At 46.2% G+C, this 23,058-nt stretch overlaps 1 protein-coding gene across 1 annotated transcript; it reads left to right on the top strand.

The window, feature by feature from the left end:
- The first annotated feature begins 2,116 nt into the window (after nt 1-2,116).
- Nucleotides 2,117-6,201, top strand: cyp1a (cytochrome P450, family 1, subfamily A). Its single transcript, XM_079997849.1, has 7 exons — nt 2,117-2,187; nt 2,608-3,476; nt 3,603-3,729; nt 3,824-3,913; nt 4,291-4,414; nt 4,822-4,908; nt 5,020-6,201. Exons 2-7 carry the CDS (start codon nt 2,637-2,639, stop codon nt 5,315-5,317), a joined length of 1,566 nt encoding a protein of 521 aa, XP_079853975.1. The 5' UTR covers nt 2,117-2,187; nt 2,608-2,636; the 3' UTR covers nt 5,318-6,201.
- The last annotated feature ends 16,857 nt before the right edge of the window (nt 6,202-23,058 follow it).

Below are 23,058 nucleotides of genomic sequence, written 5' to 3'. Positions count from 1 at the left end.
ATTCTTTGTGGTTGTTAATCCAAAACCACAGTTTAAGGAGCCCAACTTGCTACGCTGCTTCATCACATTCACCGAGGCTGCCTCTCACTTCGTGCCCCATCAGTGAGTTCTTGCTTGGGAAAGGCGGACCCCGCCACCGACCATGGAGCCAGCATATAGGGCCCGCGAAGTTTGATATTTACATTTACATTTAGCAGACGCTTTTATCCAAAGCGACTTACAATTATTCAAACACCGACGGACGCAGCCATCAGGAGCAATGAGGGGTTAAGTGTCTTGCTCAAGGACACTACAGCATGCTAGCAGGAGGAGCCTGGGATCAAACCAGCAACCTTTAGATTACAAGACGACCAGCTCTACCTCCTGAGCTACCCCTTGACGGTTGCTATGGGTTGCTATGGACTCCCGTCACCATTTTTTGGAGGGTCACTTCCATCCAGTTGCACCGGGAAGCAGCTAAAATATGGGGGGGGGGGCGTTCACAGTCAACGCGGGTGATTCCCCCAAACACGGCGGCCTGCTCCAGCCATGTGGCGTCAGCGTCCCGGGCTCTCATCGAGGAGCACATGCATTGAAATGTCGGCTTCTCATAAAGTACCAGCTAAACAAAGTATCACACACAGCATTCTTATTTTTCTTTCCCCCCAACAAAATAATCTCACGGATTTCTACTTTAATTCTGGGTTCTGGAGTTTATTCGCGGGTCACATGTCAGTCAGACCGAGTTTATTGTGATTCACGGGGGGGGGGGTTATTCCAAAAAAAAAGAGCACCATGTGCGGTGCGCAGACTCTCCCCCCCCCCAACAGTAGCCCATATGAACTCCTCTCCCCTCGGTTCTCCAGCAGTGCTGACAGGGAACTCCCCCACCGCACGCACACACGCACGCACGCACGCGAATCCACGCAGCGTGGGGAGGGGAGGGGAGGGGGGAGGAAGGGGGGGGGGGGGGGGAATCAGCGCTCTCACGCAACTGGTCAATCTTTAACCGAAGACCAACAGGTACCAGCACGCCATGCATGCAACAGCTCCCCGAACCTGCATCAAACTGCCCTGTGCTGTCTCAGTGCATTGCATTCACTCCGACTCTGATAGGAGGTAAAAAAGAAAAAGAAAAAAAGAAAAATAATTATTATAATTATATATATATAAATATACTTCCAGTTTTCATTTGTTTTTATTGCTTTTCACTTTCGCTTATTTTTTCTTTCATTTAATATCTGCGCAAATGTGCATTATGATAACATGGGATGTTTGGTTCTTTTTAATCACTGTTTCAGACACTTGAGTGTGTTTGGTAGGTGATTGTGACGCTTAATGTTTGTTTTTAGGTAACCGGAAAAAAAATAAAAATAGTAAATGATTTTGATATCTAGAATATAATTTGCAACGTATGTGTTGTTTTCCAACACATTTTATGCCGCACAAACCCATTTGAGTAAAACAACAAAAAAAAGGTTAATAAATAAAAAGTCATATATTTTCTCAATTTTACATTATACAGACATTTTATATATAACCAAAACTCTTAATTAAGCAGATATGCCGTTTGGATTTGCACCCTACAAATTACGTGTAACATAACAAGTTGACCGCTTGACATAAAAACCCTAAAGTATATAAGCCTATACTTTCTTTTTTTTAATATTCGCTTTTATTCGATTTCGCGATAAAACCGAAATCACGAACTGTTGCTGCGCGTGCACATGTCCTGAAATCCGGCATCGTTCGTGCGACCGAACTCGCTTATTCAATGATCCTACTTCAAATAAACCACCTCAAAATAAACTTTATTCACGTCTCCGCACTTCTCTGTGGGACTGCCCCGAGCGCCGGGGAGAGCGAGACAGAGAGAGAGAGGGGGGGGGGGAGCGAGAGAAAGGTAGAGAGAGCGAGAGGGAGTGGGAGGGAGGAAGGGAGGGAGAGAGATAGAGAGGGAGGGAGGGAGGCAGGGGGGGAGAGGGGGAGAGGCAGAGAGAGAGGTAAAGAGAGAGAGGGAGAGAGAGAGGGAGAGAGAGAGAGAGAGAAATTACGTCATGAACAACAACCAATGAAGCCATGCAGAGCACTATAAAGCTGGTGCCCATTCTCCCTGAGGAAACAGTGACAACAGCACAATAACAATAAGTGTGATTGTCCTGAAGAGCTCCTTTGATCGCGACCGATCACCTTTGCTCCGTCTCGAAGGTAAGAAGGACTCACTCAAAACTTAAGTCTGGAGATAATTATTTCATACAAAAGACTGGATTGCATGAAATGCATCAAAATGTGTGCAAATAAATAATATATCAATGATATGTTTCTATAAAAAAAAATTCTGTACACTTGCACTTTTTTTAAATATATTTTAAACATTTATCTTAATCCACATGTGCTATTTGTGAGTATTTTAGCTGGAGGTGTGGCAGTTAAACTGTAAGTTCTTTATTTGGTATCAAGAACTTCATTAGTAGATGACTTGTAACACAGAAGTATTAAGTAAATAGCAAAGTTGTTTTGCTGTCTTGAATAGTTTACCCTGCTTATGGACACATTTCACGAGGGTTGAATCAATTTCTATACCATTTTAACGTCCATGTTTTGTTTTGTGTTTGTGTTTATTTCAAGGTGGTGTTGAATCTAGCAAAGTCGTCAACATGGTCCTAATGATACTGCCCTTCATCGGCTCCGTGTCCGTGTCGGAGAGCTTGCTGGCCATGATCACGCTGTGTCTGGTCTACATGTTCCTCAAGTTTCTCCACCCTGACATTCCCCAGGGGCTGCGGCGGCTCCCGGGACCCAAGCCCATGCCCATCATTGGGAATGTTCTGGAAGTGGGCAGCAAACCGTACCTGAGCCTCACCGCCATGGGCCGCCGCTACGGCCCGGTCTACCAGATCCAGATCGGGATGCGTCCCGTGGTTGTGCTGAGCAGCATCGAAGTCCTGCGGCAGGCTCTCATCAAGCAAGGGGACGACTTCGCCGGCCGTCCGGACCTGTACAGCTTCCAGTTCGTCAACGACGGCAAGAGTCTGGCCTTCAGTGCGGACAAGGCCGGCGTGTGGCGGGCCCGCCGCAAGCTGGCCATGAGCGCTCTGCGTTCCTTCTCCACCCTGGACGGCACGACCCCAGAGTACTCCTGTGTCCTGGAGGAGCACATCAGCAGAGAGGCCGATTACCTCATCGCACAGCTGACCCGTGCCATGGAGGCAGACGGCGGCTTCGACCCCTTCCGCCATATCGTCATGTCCGTTGCGAACGTCATCTGTGGAATGTGTTTCGGAAGGCTCTACAACCACGACGACGAGGAGTTGCTCAGCCTCGTGAACCTCAGTGATGAGTTTGGCAAAGTGGTGGGCAGCGGCAACCCCGCAGACTTCATGCCCATTCTGCAGTTCCTGCCCAGTAGTACCATGAAGAACTTTGTGGACATCAACAACAGGTTCACCGCATTTGTGAAGAACATTGTCACCAATCACTACTCCACTTACAACAAGGTACGAGGGTGATTTATGAAATCCTAGCATGTTTGGTAAAAAGATGGAATCCCCCTTTTGCCTCCTTTTTTCCGAATCTTGAGGGTGACGTTGAGATTGAGGTCTGTCTGCTGCTTATCTTTTTAGGATAAAATTCGCGACATCACTGACTCCCTCATCAATCACTGTGAGGACAGAAAGTTGGATGAGAACTGCAACCTCGAGATGTCGGATGAGAAGGTTGTAGGGATTGTCAACGACCTGTTTGGGGCTGGTGAGTAAAGCTTCCTAGAGCTGTGAGTCAATGCAAGTAACCAGAATATGAAATGGACAACTTTTCGCAACCGCTTTTTCAATTTCTCTCCCAGGTTTTGACACCATATCCACTGCCCTGTCCTGGTGTGTGATGTACTTGGTAGCTTACCCAGAGACCCAGGAGCGGCTGTACCAAGAAATGAGTAAGTTCAAAGCAAGCCATACAGTCATTTTGACCTCTTTTCATGAGTTGTTTGAATGTTAAGCGCAAATGTTTGGGTACTCTGAGCAAACTATATGCCTGATGGATTCCTTGATCGACGCTCGACGTGGCGGGCTACTTCGCAGAATTGTTTTTAATTTCCGTCCTACATTATTTCAGTTCAGCAAATTCTACAGATGTGTTGGATGAAGTCATGGTTTCATTTATCTGCGGAAGCCTGTCATAAAAATAATGTTTAGTCATCAAAATGAATCTTGAGTCGGAGAAACGACTCATTAAGCCAATGAACGTTGAAAAATCCAAGCCCATTCCCAGTTTAATCGCCTATTGTCTTATTTCTGTTTTGTTTTCTGCCAGATGACAAAGTGGGAATGGAACGCTCTCCTCGCCTGTCCGATAGAGCAAACTTACCATTTCTGGAGGCATTCATTTTCGAGATATTCCGTCACTCTTCATTCCTGCCATTCACAATCCCCCACTGGTGAGTTTTATCTGCAGTAGAAACACATCTGATGTGGTTGCTGCTTTGATCTTAAAAGCCTTATATGACTTTGAGTGCATACATTTTTAGCATGGATGGGTGTCAAAAGGCTTGCTGAAATCAAAGAGTAAACCTTGGCAGCGTTGTTGCCCCGCTTTGCCCCTTTGAGCTACACCCAGAACGGAGCCCCTAAGCCTTGCATTGTTAGTGCCATGCTCACCCCATTCAGCTGTTCCAGGAATGAAGCACCTATCCCTCACATTGTCAGACCCATGCCTTACCAAATGGGGTGCACATCATCACACACAGATAGATGAACGACAGCGGAACTTTCAAAAGCACAGGGGCCTATGTGATAAACAAACATGCCATACAACTTAAATATCGAATGGTCTCTCACTTTTTAGCGCCACAAGAGACACGTCTCTAAACGGCTACTTCATCCCCAAAGACACATGTGTCTTCATCAACCAGTGGCAGATCAACCACGATCCGTGAGTGTGAACACTACAACACGCCGTGTGATTATCACACTGGCATACTCTTGTGTTTCTGTAACCTTTTCCTCACTGCTTACCTGGTTCCTCATCTTCTTTGCCTTGCAGAGAGTTGTGGAAAGACCCGTCCACCTTCAACCCGGACCGTTTTATGAGTGCCGACGGCATAGAGCTTGACAAAATGGAGGGGGAGAAGGTGATGATCTTTGGCATGGGCAAGCGACGCTGCATCGGCGAGGTCATTGCACGGAATGAAGTCTTCCTCTTCTTGGCGATCCTCATCCAGAGGCTGCGCTTCCTGGAGATGCCGGGAAAGCCACTCGACATGACCCCAGAGTACGGGCTCACCATGAAGCACAAGCGCTGCCAGCTGAGAGCCACTATCCGGCCCAGAAGTCAGGAGTGAAGCTAGGGACCTCTGCAGGCTTTACGTAGAGTCTGAGGCGAGCCTAAGTGCTGTTCAGATTGAGGCCAGTGTAACATGCATCTTTCTGTGAGGAAAGACACTGGACGCTGAATTTGATCGGCTGAGGGAATGGAATTGAAGCAATCATCTGTAGTCAGGTAACTGTGGATTGTCAGGCAACGAAGTGTTCGGATTTGCTTGAGAAAAGTCTTTGCCATCTTGTGCTGTTTTTCTTTTTTGTTTGCAAAAGTAATTTATTCCTACAAGAAGTTTGAGTTTCTCTGAAGTATCGGAGGGACAAGGTGCCAATCTGCCTTAAGTCCACTCTCATCCAGACTTTGCTGAATCACATCCCAGTGGCTCAGAGCTCAGTCCTAGATTCATTGTCGAGGCGCCAAAACAAACAACACTTCATTCTTGGCGAGGGGACTTGTCGTGGTTCCAGGTGATGTTGGATGTTTTAGCTGAAAAGGCGTATTTTGTACTTGCAGACAACAGTATGCCTCACATTCCCATTCAGGTGATTATTGGACAATAAAAAGCTGAACTGAACTGATCTTCTTCTAAGCTATTTTCTTTTATGTAATTTTTTTGTGTATGTACACTGAAGCTATATTTGTATCCCAAAATGTGATTTTGAGTGTATATCAAACAATTGTATTTTTCAAGTCTTCAAGTGCCGAACATTTGTATATATTTGAGGTGAAATAGATTCTGCTCAGTTATATAAATTCACAGGCTAACCAAAAGAGATTTAATGGTTATTTGAACATATTATAAAACAATTTTATATTGCTTATCTCTTGTGTAGTAAAGATTTTGTAACATGTACAGTGATCTTTTTTTTAAATCTGTTGAAAATAAATGTAATTCAGATAATCTTGCATCTTGTGTTTTCTTCATTTGATGAATTGAGGAATTGACGATTTGATGAACATCTACACACATACAGTACACAGTATAAATAAATATAATTAAATAAATAAATAAACATATATGTATATATATATATATATATATATATATATATATATATAAATAATAATTAATTTTTTTTAAATATATATCCACAATGAAGTGGAGTGTGACAAGGTTATATATATATATATATATATATATATATATATATATATATATATTTTTTTTTTTTTTTTTTTATTATTATTATTATTTTTTAATATATATATATATATATATTAAAAAAAAAAAAATATATATATATATATATATATTTCTCAAGTAACAATATAGATTATAGATTTTATATATATATATATATATATATATATATATATATATATATATATATATATTTATATATATATATATAACCTTGTCACGCTCCACTTCATTGAACTAGCCAGATTGGACCTGGAACTCAAGAAGTCATCATGACAAGAATCATTGTTTTCCCATTAAACCAGCCAACCAAATAGGTTATTTCATTTAAAACAGGCATTTAGAGCATATATGCCTGTGTATAGTTGAGTTTGGCATGACAAAAAAAAACTAATAAAAACAATCCTCCTGCTTCATTCTTTTGATAATATTAAGACATCTAATCAAAATCAACCTCAATTGGTATTTCCATTAGGTTTTTCAGCCTGGTAATAGTAGGTAGACTAAGGTACATAGTAGGACGACATCACTACACAGATACTATAGGTTAATGTGATACTGGATTGAAGTAGTGTGTAGTGTAGTTCAGTGTGCATGGAACTAATAAATGTGGGTAAGTCAGTTAGATGTCACAATAAATAACGAACAAAGCACAATCGGCCTCAGAGACAGAGGCGTCTCGAGGAGGATGATGTTTAGACTCTTATGAAGGTGCTAAATCAAGGCAAGGAGCAACAACCAGTCAATTTGCCATAACCCTCAAATTAAAAAAAGTTATTTTTAAGTTATTTCAAGAGTAGAGACAACCTATTCATATGTTTGTGACGTGCACGGTGATGCAGCTTTTTCCACGAACGGAAGTTATTTCAGTTTTCGGGGAGTTTCTGGACGTCATTTCAGGTGAAAAAAACCCCAATATTTCGCACAGTCATGGCTGTGCAGCAGCAGAATCCAAAATAGAATGATGATCAGCATGCAGAGAGGGAGATCTGGCACAGCGTATGGTGTAACAGTGTGTTGTATTGTCAGTAACACTCCTCGTCTCGGGGCCCGACGATGTGCCAAGTACAAGCCAGTTCCTCCACTTTTTCGCTCTTCCTCCACAATAGTAATACCGACCACAATTAACTATAGCAACTCATCATCAGCCCACATGACAGTGCTGGGGATCATGGGATTTGATAATTACGGTGTTTAGAAAGTTGTTCATTTAAAGGCGCACTTTGTCAGATTCTCCAGCTGTTTACACACAGCGTGAACGACCTTAAACCACCTTGAGCTAAGCACGATGATGATGATTCACATGAATAATGATAAATAGGGAGGGCGTCCTGTGGTTTCTTCACAACTGTCACTCATTCTCACCAAAGTAAAACGAGCACTGACAGATGGTAGATAGGTTGCGAGCGGATTGCTGATTGGACTCGAGGGTTCAGGCCTTGTGCGACCGCAGGGGATGATAAACTTCCAGATTTATTGCCGTTTTAACAGCTCGGAGGCGCAACAATAGCACGGTCGTACAGCGCTCCTTTAAACACGTCCCGTCGACTCCAAAATAGAGTGAGCAATGTAAGCGATCGGGACTCAAACCTCAACCCCCGCACGCAATCTCGACCTCCCACAGGCTGACGACATTGTCGACAAAATTCCTTCCACAGTAAATAATAAGATAAGATTCATTCCGCCCCCTTAATATGCAGTCGGTGAGTAATGGGATTGGAAATCACAAAGTGTCGATGGCCCTTTGATGAGATTGTAGATCATGGCCGGCCAACGATCTCCTCAGCCTCCTCCATGTGATCACCGGGTGTCATGACACTTTGCTGCATGTACGTATGACCGTATTGTATACGTACGTGTCGAATAATCCCTCGAATCTTGAACCTTGAAATTAGAACACGGCGACCCCACACTGAGCGCGGCGGTTCAGTTGAGCTCAGCTACGTCTGGAGGCCTGTCGTGAGAGCGCGCTGCTCGTCTCCAGGATGACTAAGCCTTTGGGAAGGGATGAGGGCGATGAGGTCAGCGGAGCTCTAGACCTTTGGACGTAAGGACGCAACACTGATGCACTTCCTCCGCCACCCTTGTGCCGTTATCTCCGCATTTCCTTTTTCTCGTGATACCGTCACCCCGTTTGTTTTATTTTCTTTTCTTTTCGTTTTTTTTTTTTGTTGTTTTTTCTCCGATGTTGCGATAAAATATTTTTGTTGCGGGTGAGGGTTAGGGTGCTTTGCCCTCGTCTCGTTTGTTTCCAGGATGTTTCTTTTCGCCACTTTGACTTCCTCCTTTCACATAGCGTGCTAAAGCCCCGTACCAAAGTTCCTCTTTACAATACGTGTGTGACTTGGATCAATAAACAACCGCCCTCCCTCGCTATAAGGAGGAGGTTTCGCAGAGCCCCCCGTTCTCCCTCTCCATCTCCTCCCTCCTGCTCAGCACAGGAAACGCCCCCCACCCCGTCCCCACCTCCCCTACAGGAAGCCATGTTGTCCCACCATGCTCAGAAGGCCGAGGCGATATCAATTGTGAGAGCACTGTTTACCTTTGACTCTTTATTTTAATCTCCAGCGCTCAGGCCGGTGGCCAGGGAGCGAAGGCACAAATTGCCGTGGGGGGCAAAGTGCTGAGTGGCTCGCGCGGGGCCGACCCCTTCACACGCAACGCCACCGCTCCTGAGAAGCCTGCCAGCCCCCGGACGCAGGGGGGCCGCTGCGGTGGCAGTGGCGGTGGTGGCGGTGGTGGGGCCGGTCACCTTTTACGCAACGCTGCGGTCAATATCTGGTATTAATATTTCCTGGAGAGCGGCAGAAAAAAAAAAAAGAGAAAAACCGCCTGAAAAACGGAATAATTCATAGGTTTTCCTAAATCCGTCAAATGTTCTACGGACCCCGAATGGGCGTCAGTCTAGGGGCATTTGGAAAAGGAGAGCTTCCTCCCTTCCCTCACCCATGGAGTTATACACAAATTGGGGGTGAAAGAGAGATTCAGATTAATCAACTTTATTTATTTCATGTATTTATTTCAACCATCAAATATTCTTCAATTTTTCTTTAAGGCATCAAGGTTTTGAGACAAAACGTGATACTGAGGTGTACTTCATGTTCATATCCATACATACTTTATGTTCCCATTCACAACCCCAAGACACTTGATATACAGTTATTGTGGGACATTTCTAAGAATCTAATTTATCGATATACTGTATTAGATTGAAATGTATTTTTAATGAAAAAATATTCCTATGTAGTTAAATAGGTTTGAAATATATAAGAATTCCTATATAGTCCCTTTGGAGCTCCCTCCATGCTCTATCTGTGATACCATGAAAGTAAACAATCCAAGACCCTAATTCAGAGGAAACATTTTCCCGTGATGCATTGTGGAAACTCTGCACTTTGATCTCTGCACGCATAAATGTGAATGGCAACACGTGTAAATCGTCTCCCCCCCAATTTCAAATTTTGTCACACTCTCTAGTCGCTGTTATTGCGGGAAGAGTCGCGAGCCAAAAAAGGCTGACAACATCTGGACTCACTCCTTCACTTTCCCCAAATCGTTTTTTGTTTTTTTTCGGTGCCGGTCCAGACACTCCCGGGCCCAGCGGGCAGAATCCTCCTCCCTCGGCTCCGCCTCGGCCGGCCACCTTCCCGCTGGTGTGGAGGCGCGGTGGCTGGCTGAAGACGCTTCCCTCCTGTCACTGCTGCCGCCCCCCCATCCTCCCGACGCGACGGCGGCTCTCACGCTGTCGGAGGCGACCGCCGCTCCGGCTCCTTGCACCGCTCCCTCAAACGGTGCAGCAAGAGCATCCGTACGGTGCTGGAATAAGTGTTAGAATCCCATCCTCCATGGACGAAACAGATTGAGGGAATCGCGGATGGCCAAAATTTTTTTGGTGTGGTGATTCAATAATAATTGGGTCATTATATATTATTCAACGTCAAGGCAGCTGCACATTTTATGGCTTCCTAGTTTGCAATACTTTACTGCTAAAAAATGTATGCACAGACAAATATCGTTAAAGAGTTGCTCATTTCATTTATGCAGTAGGCCCAAAGTTTTATTTACCTCTTTTTACGTTTTTTATTTACCTGTGACAAAACGCATGAATGGGGTGTGCAACTTTCTTTATCTCCCGAGAGAGTTCCCTCCACGCCGCGGCTAACGTGACCGAAATTGAGCTTCCCTCGGCGTTTCTCAATAAATGTTATTCATTAGTCTGCTTGGCTTGGACGTCCGCCCGGCTCGATCATATCAATGATTCACTTCTTGTCAAACGCTTCCCGGCTAATAATGGCAATGTCAGCCAATCAAAATGGAGGCCCTGGCTTCCATCTCCGCATGTAAACACACATCGTCTCGTCACGCCCGGGGAGTCTGCGTCTGCCGCGTCCGTCGCTATTGCAGCCGCGTTTATTATGGGAAACGACGTCTTCGCCCTGAACCACCCCTGTCCCGGGCCGGAGGGTGGATCCCGGACGAGTCGGCGCTGCACCTTCATGGGTTTCTATGGGAAAGAATGGACCGATGCGGCGAACAAAACGTTCCCTCTGCTGTTGGAAGTCGACACCTTGTTGCCGCTGATGAGGGCATAATGAAGGCAAAAATTAAACGTGGCTGCACCGTGCCTGTCAAGGGAGGACGTAACGTCTCATTTAGCTGTAGCTGTGTATGTATAGTCCAGCACTGTGCCATCAGCCTCACTGAGCTGCCCCGCCGGGCGCTCGGAGGTCAAACCCCAGCTTGACGACCTTGAGCGCGGCGCCCGGACGGAAGACGCCGGCGTTTTCCTTTGACCTAAAGCTTCTCTCTCGATCGCTGGGAGTCCGACCGCGGTCATCGGCGTCGTCTTGGGCGCGTCGGCGGAGTCCGTCGTCACTCGGACTCCACGGGGCGGAGTGTGAGGCCCTTTGAGCGGATAAGTTCTACGCGGTGACACGGGGGACGGCGGCGTGCGATTGGCCGGCCCCTTTGTACGAGCGGCGGTGTACTGTGACCTGGCGACGCAGCGTCTTTCGTGAGAGGCTCCGGCAGCGTCGCTGTCACGCTGACGCTAGCGTGTGACTGTGCCTGCTTGTCTTCAGGTTTGCGTGAGAGCTCAGCGCGGTCGGGGTTGAGCGCCAGGTTTTTCCAGTTCAGGTTTTTTTGCTCCCATCCTTTTTTTTTTTTTTTTTTTTTTTGCGCAAACGCGTGGATGTAAACTTTGTCACCGAGGCGTAACGCGGTTGTCCTTCGTTAATGTGATTTATTTATTGCGTGGACGGCGTCTCCCTCACTGTGCGATGCCGAGGGGTTTGTTTGTCAGTGAGTGAGATTAAAGAATAACGCTGTGTTGTGGTAATATGAACCTGTATTTTACTGGGACAAGTTGGGTATGGATCACAGTGCAGTACCGGATTTATGTTCAGTGTGGTGGCACCGTCAGCATCAGAGAGACGGGTGACAGGTGATGGAGGCCAGGACACGTCCAGGCCCCAGGTCGTCCCCAAGCAAAACACTTGTAGTCATGAAATAATCTCTTATTCTTCTTCTTCTTCTTCTTCTTCTTATTATTATTATCTCTTGTTATTTTTGACAACAGTATCCAAGCCATTTGCTCGAAGGGCAATTGCAGCCATTTTCAACCTCATTTTCCTCAATCTTTTCCAGGCATAGCGATTTTCTCTGATCAAAATAGAGAACGGTGTTTTGTTTATAATTACAGACATCTAGCAATGCAGGAGGCTTGCGACAGATTTGAAAAGCACATGTTTGGGATGATTCAGAAACACCCTCCAGGGACGGGAGGCTGAACGCAGACATTAAGTGGCCTGTGAGGCACGTAAGAAGACCAATACAATCTGGCGTTTTCCCGGCGGGGCCGACGCACCTCGGGGCCGATATAATTTTCAATAAAAAAAAATGTTTAAAAAGATTGTCCAACGGCAGGGACAGCGGCCCATTGGTTCATTTTCTGTACCAACGCAGGGCTGGCCCAATCACATCTCTTACTACGCCCCTCCCCTCCGCCCTCTGTTTCTGGCGTCAGACGCCGCGGCTCGGCTGTTTTCTTTTGTTGTCCTTATAAAGGAGTGCGCAGATCTTAAACACACAACAACTTACGGCGGCATATTAACAGAATGAAACCATGTGTTGTCAGGTATGCACTTTTTTCTTTGCCCGCGCCAAAAGAAAAGTAACAAACGATAATGTGAAAATTAATACGAAACACACACACACACACACACACACACACACACACACAAACATACACACACACAAACATACACACACACTCACCGGCAACTCAATGATCACCCTCCTCATGAGCACGTAGCATTCGCACCCGATCAGAGTGATTTTTAACGGGGGGACTTTGTCAGCCACCCCACCCCTCGCTGGGCCGTCTGGGCCAAAAATGCCAGGGCCAATTTGTTTTTGTCCCAGTCCAGCCCTGCTAGACATTAACTAATGACATAATGCATTTATATATTCCATAAATTAGGAGGCAATCAATCAGTAATACGCCTTGTTTGTCACGGCTAGAGGCCCCTGATCTCTCGCTGTTACCGTAACATCGGCAGCCTGCTCCGCGGAGACAGGCGCTTTGCATTCCAGCCCCAAAATAGGCCTCAAGACAAAATCAAGAAATTGCCCCAGACATCAAAACAGTGTTGGTATTTTCAGCGAAGTCCATCGTTTTGCGATGGAGAGATAGGGAGGCTCAGGGGAAGAAAAGCGGGAGACACCGCCTCCCTGCAGCCTTCCTCTCTAATCACTCCTTCCTCATTTGCTTCATTTGACAGATTATTTTTGGGGGGTTTCCTGTTTTCCAAGTGATACACCAAATTGTTTCACAGTTTTGGCTATTGTTAAAAAGCTGAAAAGCCGAAAGCGCTGTAATGCCATGATTTTATTTGCATATCCAGAATCCCGCATCGTGCATGTTGCATATCCACAACTCTTAGTTTAAAGAGTTTAATTCCAGAGCTTTGATGTAAATCCACCTCGGGGATTAATAAAAAGTCTTGGGGGCCCATTGAAATTGAAATCTCCAAATAATCTCATTAGCTTAATATCTCTAAATACTTCATTTGTTTTCTTACAATGTCAAAATTCTCTGAAAGCGAAACATTACTTTATTTTCAGGACAAAGTCGATCTTCCTGCCATGCATCACCTTAGTGCACTGTAGATGAAAGGAGATCATTTAAAAAGCTTTTTAGTCCAAATCAGTATTGATCTTCTACTGAATGTAGAAGAAAAAATGCATTACTAGTGTCATTACTCACTGCTTACTCACCTAATTAATTCAGTTTTTCCTAGATTCCCAGAGGCTAGAGTTAATCACAGCTATTTATTTCTAAATTATTATTTTGAAATATCTTGTGTGTCATTTTTACCTACTGTGACTTTATTATAGAAACTTGCATTTTTTATGTAACACAACCAGACTGTGCACCAAGACGTGACTCTTTGTTCTGCAGTTGTTGTTGTTCAACCTTTTGTAAAAGAAAATAAATGTAATTATCATGTGCACTGATGATGATGATGATGATGATTTGGAATTCTCCCACCAACCGCTCTCAGCAGGGGTTCAGCAACGCTTTTCGTGATACGAGGGTGGGGTGAATGAAACAAATGGGGGGAGGTGAATGAAACAAATGAAGCCGATGTGGTGACGCCAGGCCAGGATACTGAAGTCTCCCATTGGCCAGAGAGCCGTCACCTCCTCCTGGTCCTTTTATTAAATTTAGCATGAAAGTGAACCTCGACCCCTCAGAGGAGGAGCCCGACTCTCCTTCAGCTCAACCAGTTATGAACAGACCAGGAGAAGCGAGTCCCCTCGCTGTACCGCATGTGGGCACGGCGGCTTCACCAGGAGGAGAATCACCCTATTACTGCCCTCTGCATTTGGCCCATTATAACGACCGTCGGAGCAGTGGGCCGCCGCGGCACGGTGCCTTGCTCGAGGGCATCGGCAGGAGTGTGACCTTTACATGCAAGCATGTCGTGGGGGTGGCAGGAAACTGGAGCACCTGGAGGAAACCCACGTCAACACGGGGAGGACATGCAGACGCTGCACGGAAAGGCCCGGGCAGGTCGGGCTCCAACCGAGAACCTTCTCGCTGTGAGGCACCGTGGCCCCAAATAAAGAACTTTTATGTTTGACCAGTTTGTTTTTAGGCCCTGGGCCTCTTCTCTTTGGAAGTTCTTCTATCTTGAATATATATGTACGAAATCCAGTGATTTGGAATCCCTCCAAAGACACCGCGAGCGCTTCTCCATTCAAGGTGTTTGTGATGGCTGCGGCGCTTGACAGTGGCACCGCCCACACCACCACCGCCGCCACCACCACCACCACCACCACCACCACCCCTGCCATGCGGAAGCGGGGCCGAGGCTCCTTCTCTTACCGGACTGGCCAATCCGCTTCCCAGGCCTGTCATCTTAATCCCCAGCCTGTGCACCCTGTAATTAGTGCGCCGCCCTGCAGCCTTTACATAAACAGCACCTCGCTGGTGCAGGAGCCAAGTGCAGCCATGCTGACCTGGAATCTGCGCCTGCGAACGTGCAAAGTCAACAATGCCAAACAGCGGAAGAGTGAAAGAACAACTCCGGCGCCCGTCGGCGCGGCCTGCGTCACCACAGCGCGGCGCAATTCAAACAGACCTGGAATCTGCGCGGGTCGCGTTTTTTTTTTGTTTGTTTTTTTAGCCCCCCTCCGTGGCACCCTTCTGGTGAGCTCGGTTCCCCGACCACCGTCCCTCTTTCCAACGGTGAGGCCGGGGCTCAAACCTCCCCAAAAAGAAAACGCGCCAAGCCGGGCCCTGCCGGCGGGCAGAGCGTAGGAATTTGCGGCACAACGAGCCACGTGGTTCCTCCTTCATTAACGTCTGTTTGCACGGTACGGGGGTGGTCCGTTCGGGAAAAGGGGAAGAAAGAGCCTTGCGTAACCCTGCGCGCAACCCCCGTCCTTTAGCGGTGCTTTTAATCACACATGGCCCGCATCCAGCCGGCGTGTATTGGTTTCAGCCCTGTCGTTTCCCCCTGTCATGCTTGAAGGATAGCTTCCAGCTCAGTTTATTTTAGTGGTGCTGCTGCTGCTGCCGCCGCCGCGTACCTCCAGCCACCCGGTCGAGCGAGTTTGAGTTGTTGCTTGCGTGTTGGTACCGAGCGGCGTTGAGGGTGTGCGTGCGTGTGTGTGTGTGTGTGTGTGAGAGAGAGAGAGAGAGAGAGGGGGGAGAGCGGAACAGAGACAAACACGGCACAGGTGGCGGTTCCCGACGCTAAGCCCGGGGAATTATTAACAAGCGCACCTCGCAGGAGGGTTCAAAGGCGCTCGGCGCACAGGGCCGCGCCGCCCACTTCCTCGCCGCCTCGCACCCGGGGCGGCCGCTCGCATGACAAGAGGCAGTTGACTTCTCCTGCGCTTATCGCTCGGGTGATTGGACAAGGATCGCTGCGTCCCGGATTTCTGAGTCGCGCCGTAACGTGCTGCCGCGTCTTTGTGCAGCGCCAATAAAAGAATAGTGGGAGGAGAGCGCCGGCTGCCAAAAGATAAGGCAGCATTGCAGTCAGGCACGGCATCAATCACTGTCTGTGTTTACATGAATCGCCTTGCGTGCCCTGCATGGTGTGTGTGCGTGTGTGTGTGTGTGTGTGTGCGTGTGTGTGTGCCAAACAAGCAGGTTGCACTTTAATATGTGTGTGCCATATTGTAACTTACCTGCCGTTTAGTGCCAATAAGTGTATACCAGCCACCCACCGGACACACGTGTGCGTGCGTGTGTGCGTGCGTGTGCGTGTGCGTGTGTGTGTGTGTGTGTATGTGCGTGCGTGCGTGCGTTTGCAGATCGGCGGGAATCCATTTGAGATTTACAGCCTCAAGCGGTTTGATTTATCGGAAGGAGCTCCCTCCGCTTGAGGGATGGAATTCGTCAGCTAGGAATTCAGAGGAATCGGGAAAAAAAAAAAAAATCTGCTTAGTTTATTGGCTCACGTGTAAATACGTGGTTAATATCTAATTATTGGTGAATAGAAAAGGCAATCAATCATTCCACGCCGAAATTAAAAAGCTCTGCATGCTGTGACCAAACCCATACTGTGTGGTCCAACCACTCTCTAACGAGTTTGTTTTGCGGCCCTCAGGGAGGCGCTACGGAGCTGCAGGACTAAGAATGAATTAGAAGAATATGTTCATTCCAGATGCAGCAACATCACTGAACTGCAAACACCAGCTCAACTTATCGCATACGAGCACCATGTTGCATTCTTGTGTTTTTATCAGTACATCTTGTAATTTATTGCATTTTATGGTGTTTTTTTTATTGTGTGTTTCATTGCCTTTTTAAAAACCCGTCCATAGGCTAATTTCAGCTTCCGTGGACAATAAAGTTACGTTCTATTCTATTTTAGTCTATTCTATATCTGAGTAATATAGTAGGCTAAATTTAAAATTGCTGTGCTGTATGTGTATGTGTCAGATGAGAGTGTGTATTTGTGGAAGAACATGACTCCATCCAAGCCTCTGGAGAAGTGAACAATGTGGTCACGGAAGCCAGGAAGTTGGGTGTGAATTAATTTAAGTTCTTTATCACCGATCGGGAATGTTTAGGAAATACCAAAAAAAAAAAAAAAAAAAAAAAAAAATCTCTTGGTCTATGCCATATATGGCTGCATTGGTCGCTCTCAAATAAATGGCGTGTGAATAAGTTACCACAGGACCGCAGTTGGATGCAAGGCTTCTGTTTGACCCTTGAGAAGTTTAGAAAGTTGATGACATTCCATTATATCGTCCCTCTGTTGAAGCGGCGATTCCCCAGCAGCAGCAGAGATACAAAATAAAAAAGAACACGAGTCAAGCCTTACCAAAGGAAAGAAAAACAGATGCTAGATATAGGAATTTAACTGCATGAAGGCAAAACTTTGCAGCTAATGCGGATCGATGTCATCTTGCAATGTAATGTAGTCTTTCACGAGCCGGTGATCTATGTTGAGCATTTCTTCTGCGCTGAACCCTGGCTCGTAAAACTACGACTGAATGCCGCGCCAAAACATTTATGACATTATTTTGAAAAAGTCATTCAAAATGGCTTTTGCGTAGTCAGCAAATGTCCGCAAATAGGGGAGTTGTTTTTTCAAAAGAACAGCAAGCTTATCTGATGCTTGTTGAATGATTATTTGATGATTATTTGATGTTTATTTGACGATAATTTGTTGCTTATTTGTTGCTTATTAGATGCTTATTTAATGATTATTTGTTGCTTATTTGATCGTTATTTGTTGCTTATTTGATGCTTATTTAATGATTATTTGTTGCTTATTTGATCGTTATTTGTTGCTTATTAGATGCTTATTTAATGATTATTTGTTGCTTATTTGATCGTTATTTGTTGCTTATTTGATGCTTATTTAATGATTATTTGTTGCTTATTTGATGTTTATTTTTATGATTATTTGTTGCTTATTTGTTGCTTATTAGATGCTTATTTAATGATTATTTGTTGCTTATTTGATCGTTATTTGTTGCTTATTTGATGCTTATTTAATGATTATTTGTTGCTTATTTGATCGTTATTTGTTGCTTATTAGATGCTTATTTAATGATTATTTTTTGCTTATTTGATCGTTATTTGTTGCTTATTTGATGCTTATTTAATGATTATTTGTTGCTTATTTGATGTTTATTTTTATGATTATTTGTTGCTTATTTGTTGCTTATTTGATGCATATTTAATGATTATTTGTTGCTTATTTGATGCTTATTTGATCCTCGTTTGTTGCATTTTCCCGACCAGTAACCTCCAGCCTCCCAGCAACACCAGCAGCAGCGGCAGTTATACAGGTGCAGGTGTTCCTATCTACCTGTGATGTTCGGCTCCTTTATTCTCCACTCCATATTTTGACTGACTTGTGGAAACAGCTTGGGGGGTTTGGAGGGGGTCGGGGGGGCGGTGGGGGGGATGGGGGCTCACCCAGGTCGCTATAAGGATGAGGGTTCACCAAGAGTCACTGAACGGTGCGTGTGAACCCGTGGCCCACAGGGAAAGCAGTGTCCCATTGTAGCCGCCGAGTGTTTGTCATGTTTTGTAAAGGCTGTCAGTCGCCGCCTTTTGTTGCCACGGGCGACGGTGACAAACGGAAGGTCGGGGGGGGGGGGGGGGGGGCATCTTCCTTGATGGGAATGAGATCAGGTCAAGGAGGGGGAAGAGCGTTTCCCAGGGGAACGGGTCCTTCGCGTGACGATCCGTGCCGCCTATACGTAAACTATCCGACTCCTGAGAGACAGGGAGTGTGTGTTGGCGTGCGGGCGGATGTTTGTCTTCATCCCGTGTTTTACCACCTCCGCACGGTCGCTTCTCTGCTGGTGGTATTAAATTACTGCAGGAAGGAAGATGATTTTAAACGTTTTTTCCCCCCTCCCAAATTCACTTTAACAACTTAGGCAACTGCTTCTCGTGGTGTGATAGATATCTTGAAGGGGACCTATTATGCTCCTTTTCAACAAGTTATCATGGGTCTCTGAGGTCCCCAAAGACTTTTTTTTGCCGGAAATACCACCAAGATGATGCATTCTAGCCATTCGAACATACCTCTAAAGCATCTAGTTCCGGGACGTTCTGTTTCAGTGGGTGGCGTCTCCCTCCCGAGGCCCCTGGTTCCTTGAGCCAATGGGGCTCGAGCGTTGCTTCCGGGTTCTGTTGTATTGAGTCCATAAACTTTCACCGATTAGGCCTTATCGGTCCACTGAAATCTGTTTCTGAACAAATTTGAGGCAAGAAATAATCAATCCATTTCCTGAATCTTCACTCATGTTAGGTCTACAGGGCCTCATTTAAAAGTTTGTTTCCAACGTTGCCGTGCTTCAAGCTTGTGGGGGACACTGCACAGGGATTTTTTTGTTTCATTCAATTCGTAAACGTCAGAAAATGAAATATAGTATATAAGATGAATACATAAACAATAAAACCAATCTATTTTTATTGGTTTTGTTTGGAGAAAAGGACAGCGGATCGTGTGCCACAGCCTACAGTCTCTACCGCATACACATTTTACATTTACATTTTATTTCATTTTTAGAAAGAAACACACAGCAGAATTATTTTGAAATACTTGCATTTCCCCCGTCTGCAGATTCCTCATGGACAGTTGGTATTATTTCCTCTTCCTTTAAAAGATTTGTGCTGGTCTGTGAAGCCAACAGAGCAGGTCGCAGCGAGGCTTGTTATTCTCCAGCTGTGGGCGGAGTTACTGAGATGGGGGACGGTTCGAAATCTAATGAAGCTCAAATCGCAACTCTGAACGGCAATGTATGTGCACAAGCACGGAAAAAGGGAGTTTTTCCACAATACTTTTTTCCCTTTAATCTCGTCAAATTTTATCTTAAAGTATTACAGATTGATATAGTCGATTTTTTAAAATATCTATAAGATTATAAAAAACACTACATAAATTTAGCTATGACACTTTGTGACAATATTTTGATAACCAAGGGTTAGGGTTAGTTAAGGTTAAGGTAACATGCAGTTTATGTATTCATCAATTTGTGGGGAACTGGGGAACTATTAGACTCATCCCAACAGAACTTTGGGCCAAACTCCTGATGTTGGTGTTGTGTTTTACTTGTTCCCCAAGCAAACTGTGTTGCTTTAGTGTTTCTGAAGTCCTGGAAAGCAGCAAAATGAACTTTAACACGGCAGGGCAAAGCTACCCCAACTTTTCCCATTCCCTATCGACTGTAACCGCGGGGTGTTTTTCGCATTACAGTCAGTAGAAAAAGGATTTTTTTTGTTTTTTGTTTTTTTCAAACAATACCCTAAAATTAGCTTCACTTGGACAGCCCCACCGTGTTGATGTACTCCTAATCCCAGTACAACTGATGAACTACTGACCGTAATTACACGCGGAACGGAGCGGGCATTGTGCAGCTCGCCCTTTATGAGCTGCGATCAAAGGGTCCGTCTCAAATGACAAATGTCTTCATTGTCCCCACGGACGCACGGACCCTTTTCATTCATCCAGCGTCATAAAACTCCTGCGTCTCAAACCTTCAATGACCAAATTCTGTGAAAGCCTGGATCTGTATGTGTTACATTACATAGAAGGGTAGCGCTGTTTGATACTACACCGCAGCGCTCGTTATGCTCGGGGCTTCCATACTTCCATAGCTGTACAGGAGTCTCTGCCACCCGCACGGTAAAAGCGCAGAGGGACAATTGTAACGGCGGCGTGCACTGATAGGCTTCCAGCCTCAGGAATATTAATATTATATTTCCCAGGTATGAGAGACACCTTGATTATGGCTGGATTAATTAATTAATTAATTAATTAATTAATTAATTCACCTTTAATTTAACAACCTCCATCCAACTCAAAGTGAATTTGACCACACACACAAACACACACACACACACACACACACACACAGAACCCCACCTGAGTGGCTGAACTCACACTGTGCGTCTACAGTCGTGATCAACCATGATTCAAGGCCCCGCACCACAGTGAATACACTCGGATTCATCTGAGTGTCGGCTCCTCGGCCGGCCGGGTGCAAGCCATGACAGGCCACCTCCGAGAGGGCTGCACCCCATAATTATTCCTCCTGTTGTTTATCGCTAAATAGGCAACCCCTGACCTCTGATACTCACACCCCACATAATTGCACGACGGCACGCTACGGGGTTGAACAGACACTTCTGAGGACGGCATTACACACATACGGTGATTTATTGCCTTTCCCCTTCCTTCCCAAACGAGTCTGTTAGTGTGAGGCTATGAATGCGCGTGGACGGCAATTAAGCAGAGAGATGTTTTCTGTGAAGACTGGTTGTGTGATTCTCGCCACCCCGCCTGGTTTGCATTCCTGGCGGCGGGCAGAGAGAATCGATGCGGTGATTAGTTGTGGCTCTGCTCCCTCTGCTGGCGAGGAGGCCCACGAGCCCCGGGCTCTGAGGGGTGGACGCCCCCGCAGGTTCAGTTTCCTGGGACGGGGAGACGAGTGAAGGCTGTGGGTTCAGCTCTTCCTTTTTTAGGCTTCATCCAGCCTTAGTTTCAGAGGCCTCCCTCCACTGTGCAGCAGGGTAAGATAAAAGACGAGACGGGTTCCTGTTTTGTCAACGGGGGCCCCGTTCAGACATTGAGCATGAACTTCCTTCACAGAGGCGATAATGTCAGACATCTTTATATTGTACAAAAAAGGTAATCGTCACATCTTATCAAACAGTACACAATACGTTACAATATGTTTTTACGGTAGGCATAAGTGGATGAATTACATTTCGACAGTGCAAACTATTTGAATTTTGTCCGATTCGGCATTGCCACGAGTTATCTTCACGCCTTTGGGGGCGTATCCATGAGGCGGGGCCGGAGACGAAGGACGCCGCTCAGAGCTGGTCGGTCCCCAGAGCTAAAGTTACAGCGAGCTCTTCCTGAAAAAAATGCGGCGCCTCCACCGGTCCAGCGCACCCCTCCGGGAATGACGCCCGTGGGTCGGGCCTCCGCAGTGACCCGTGACGGGATCCTTCATTCCCAGCGAGGTGAGCGGCGTGACGAGGTAATGGCCGCGTGCTGTTGCGGGCAGAGCATCTCCGACACCGCGGAGCAGACAGATGGCCGCTCGCACAGCATTCGTAAAGAATCCTTTTTCCCCCTTTCCATTTGAAGTTCTGACTGTCTACACCCTTGGTATTTGAGATTTAATGCTACATGATTTCTGACCAGCAGATGTTTTCCAAGCCCTTTGGTCTGCACATCTTTCCTTAATCAGAGCCGAGGTTAGTTTGCCCGTGAATACACGCACAAGGGTGCACGCAACGCAGAGCATGGCCGTCTTTGGACTGAGTGGCTCTTCTGGAAACGTCACATAATCAAATTACATCACCGACGGGTCACCCTTATATTTTCCGGAAATTATTGCTGGTTTTTAATGATGTGAATGATTTTCGCCGCCCATCAGCCCTTGGAGCCTCCTGAACCTCCTCTAGTTTGGAAAGGAAATTCCCCCAAAAAACACACAAAGCATCATTAATAAAAATAAGTATTCTTTCCTGTGAATCCTATAAACACACACACACACACACACACACACACACACACACACACACACACACACACACACACACACACACACACACACACACACACTTGATTTTTGTCATTCAACAGCGATTATGACCGTTAAGACCTTGCCTTTGGTCCTTGAGCGGCGGCCGTGGCGCTCCGGCTCAGCGGCTCTACGGGGACAGGTGCAGTGGAAAGCTCAGATCAATGGGGGCCCGGGGTCTGCGTCTGGGCCGGGGCCCCGCAGGCAAACTGTCAGCACCGCCACGGCTTCCACGGACAGACTGGGAGGAAGAGGAGGAAGAGATGCAGACGATAAAAGTCGGCCTTTTGAAGTGGGAAGTGGTTTAGAGACACAGGGCTGCGTGGTCCCAGGCTGGCGTCCTGCCTCCTGCACGCACATCCCTCCCCTCGCTCGCACCGAGGGAGCAGGAAAACAGCAGATGAGAGAAAGCTCGCGGCAGTTGCTGTCGGAGAGTCTGTGGCGGGGTCCCTTTCCTCCTCGACTGCTTTCGCACTTTCTTCCCCGCGACCTTTTCCCATTTCCCCGGCTCTGAGGTTAGACGTTGTAAATTTTTA

This window comes from Zeus faber (assembly GCF_960531495.2).
Source record: "Zeus faber genome assembly, chromosome: 3".
NCBI lineage: Eukaryota > Metazoa > Chordata > Actinopteri > Zeiformes > Zeidae > Zeus > Zeus faber.
The sequence above is the reverse complement of the archived record's forward strand: the minus strand, read 5'-3'. Positions and strand labels throughout refer to the sequence as shown.

Excerpts from the sequence above, each read along its gene's own strand:
- cyp1a (XM_079997849.1), top strand. The coding sequence starts at position 2,637 with ATGGTCCTAATGATACTGCCCTTCATCGGCTCCGTGTCCGTGTCGGAG. Across the intron at positions 3,477-3,602 it reads ACTACTCCACTTACAACAAG|GATAAAATTCGCGACATCAC; the intron begins GTACGAGGGTGA and ends TTATCTTTTTAG. Across the intron at positions 4,909-5,019 it reads TGGCAGATCAACCACGATCC|AGAGTTGTGGAAAGACCCGT; the intron begins GTGAGTGTGAAC and ends TTTGCCTTGCAG.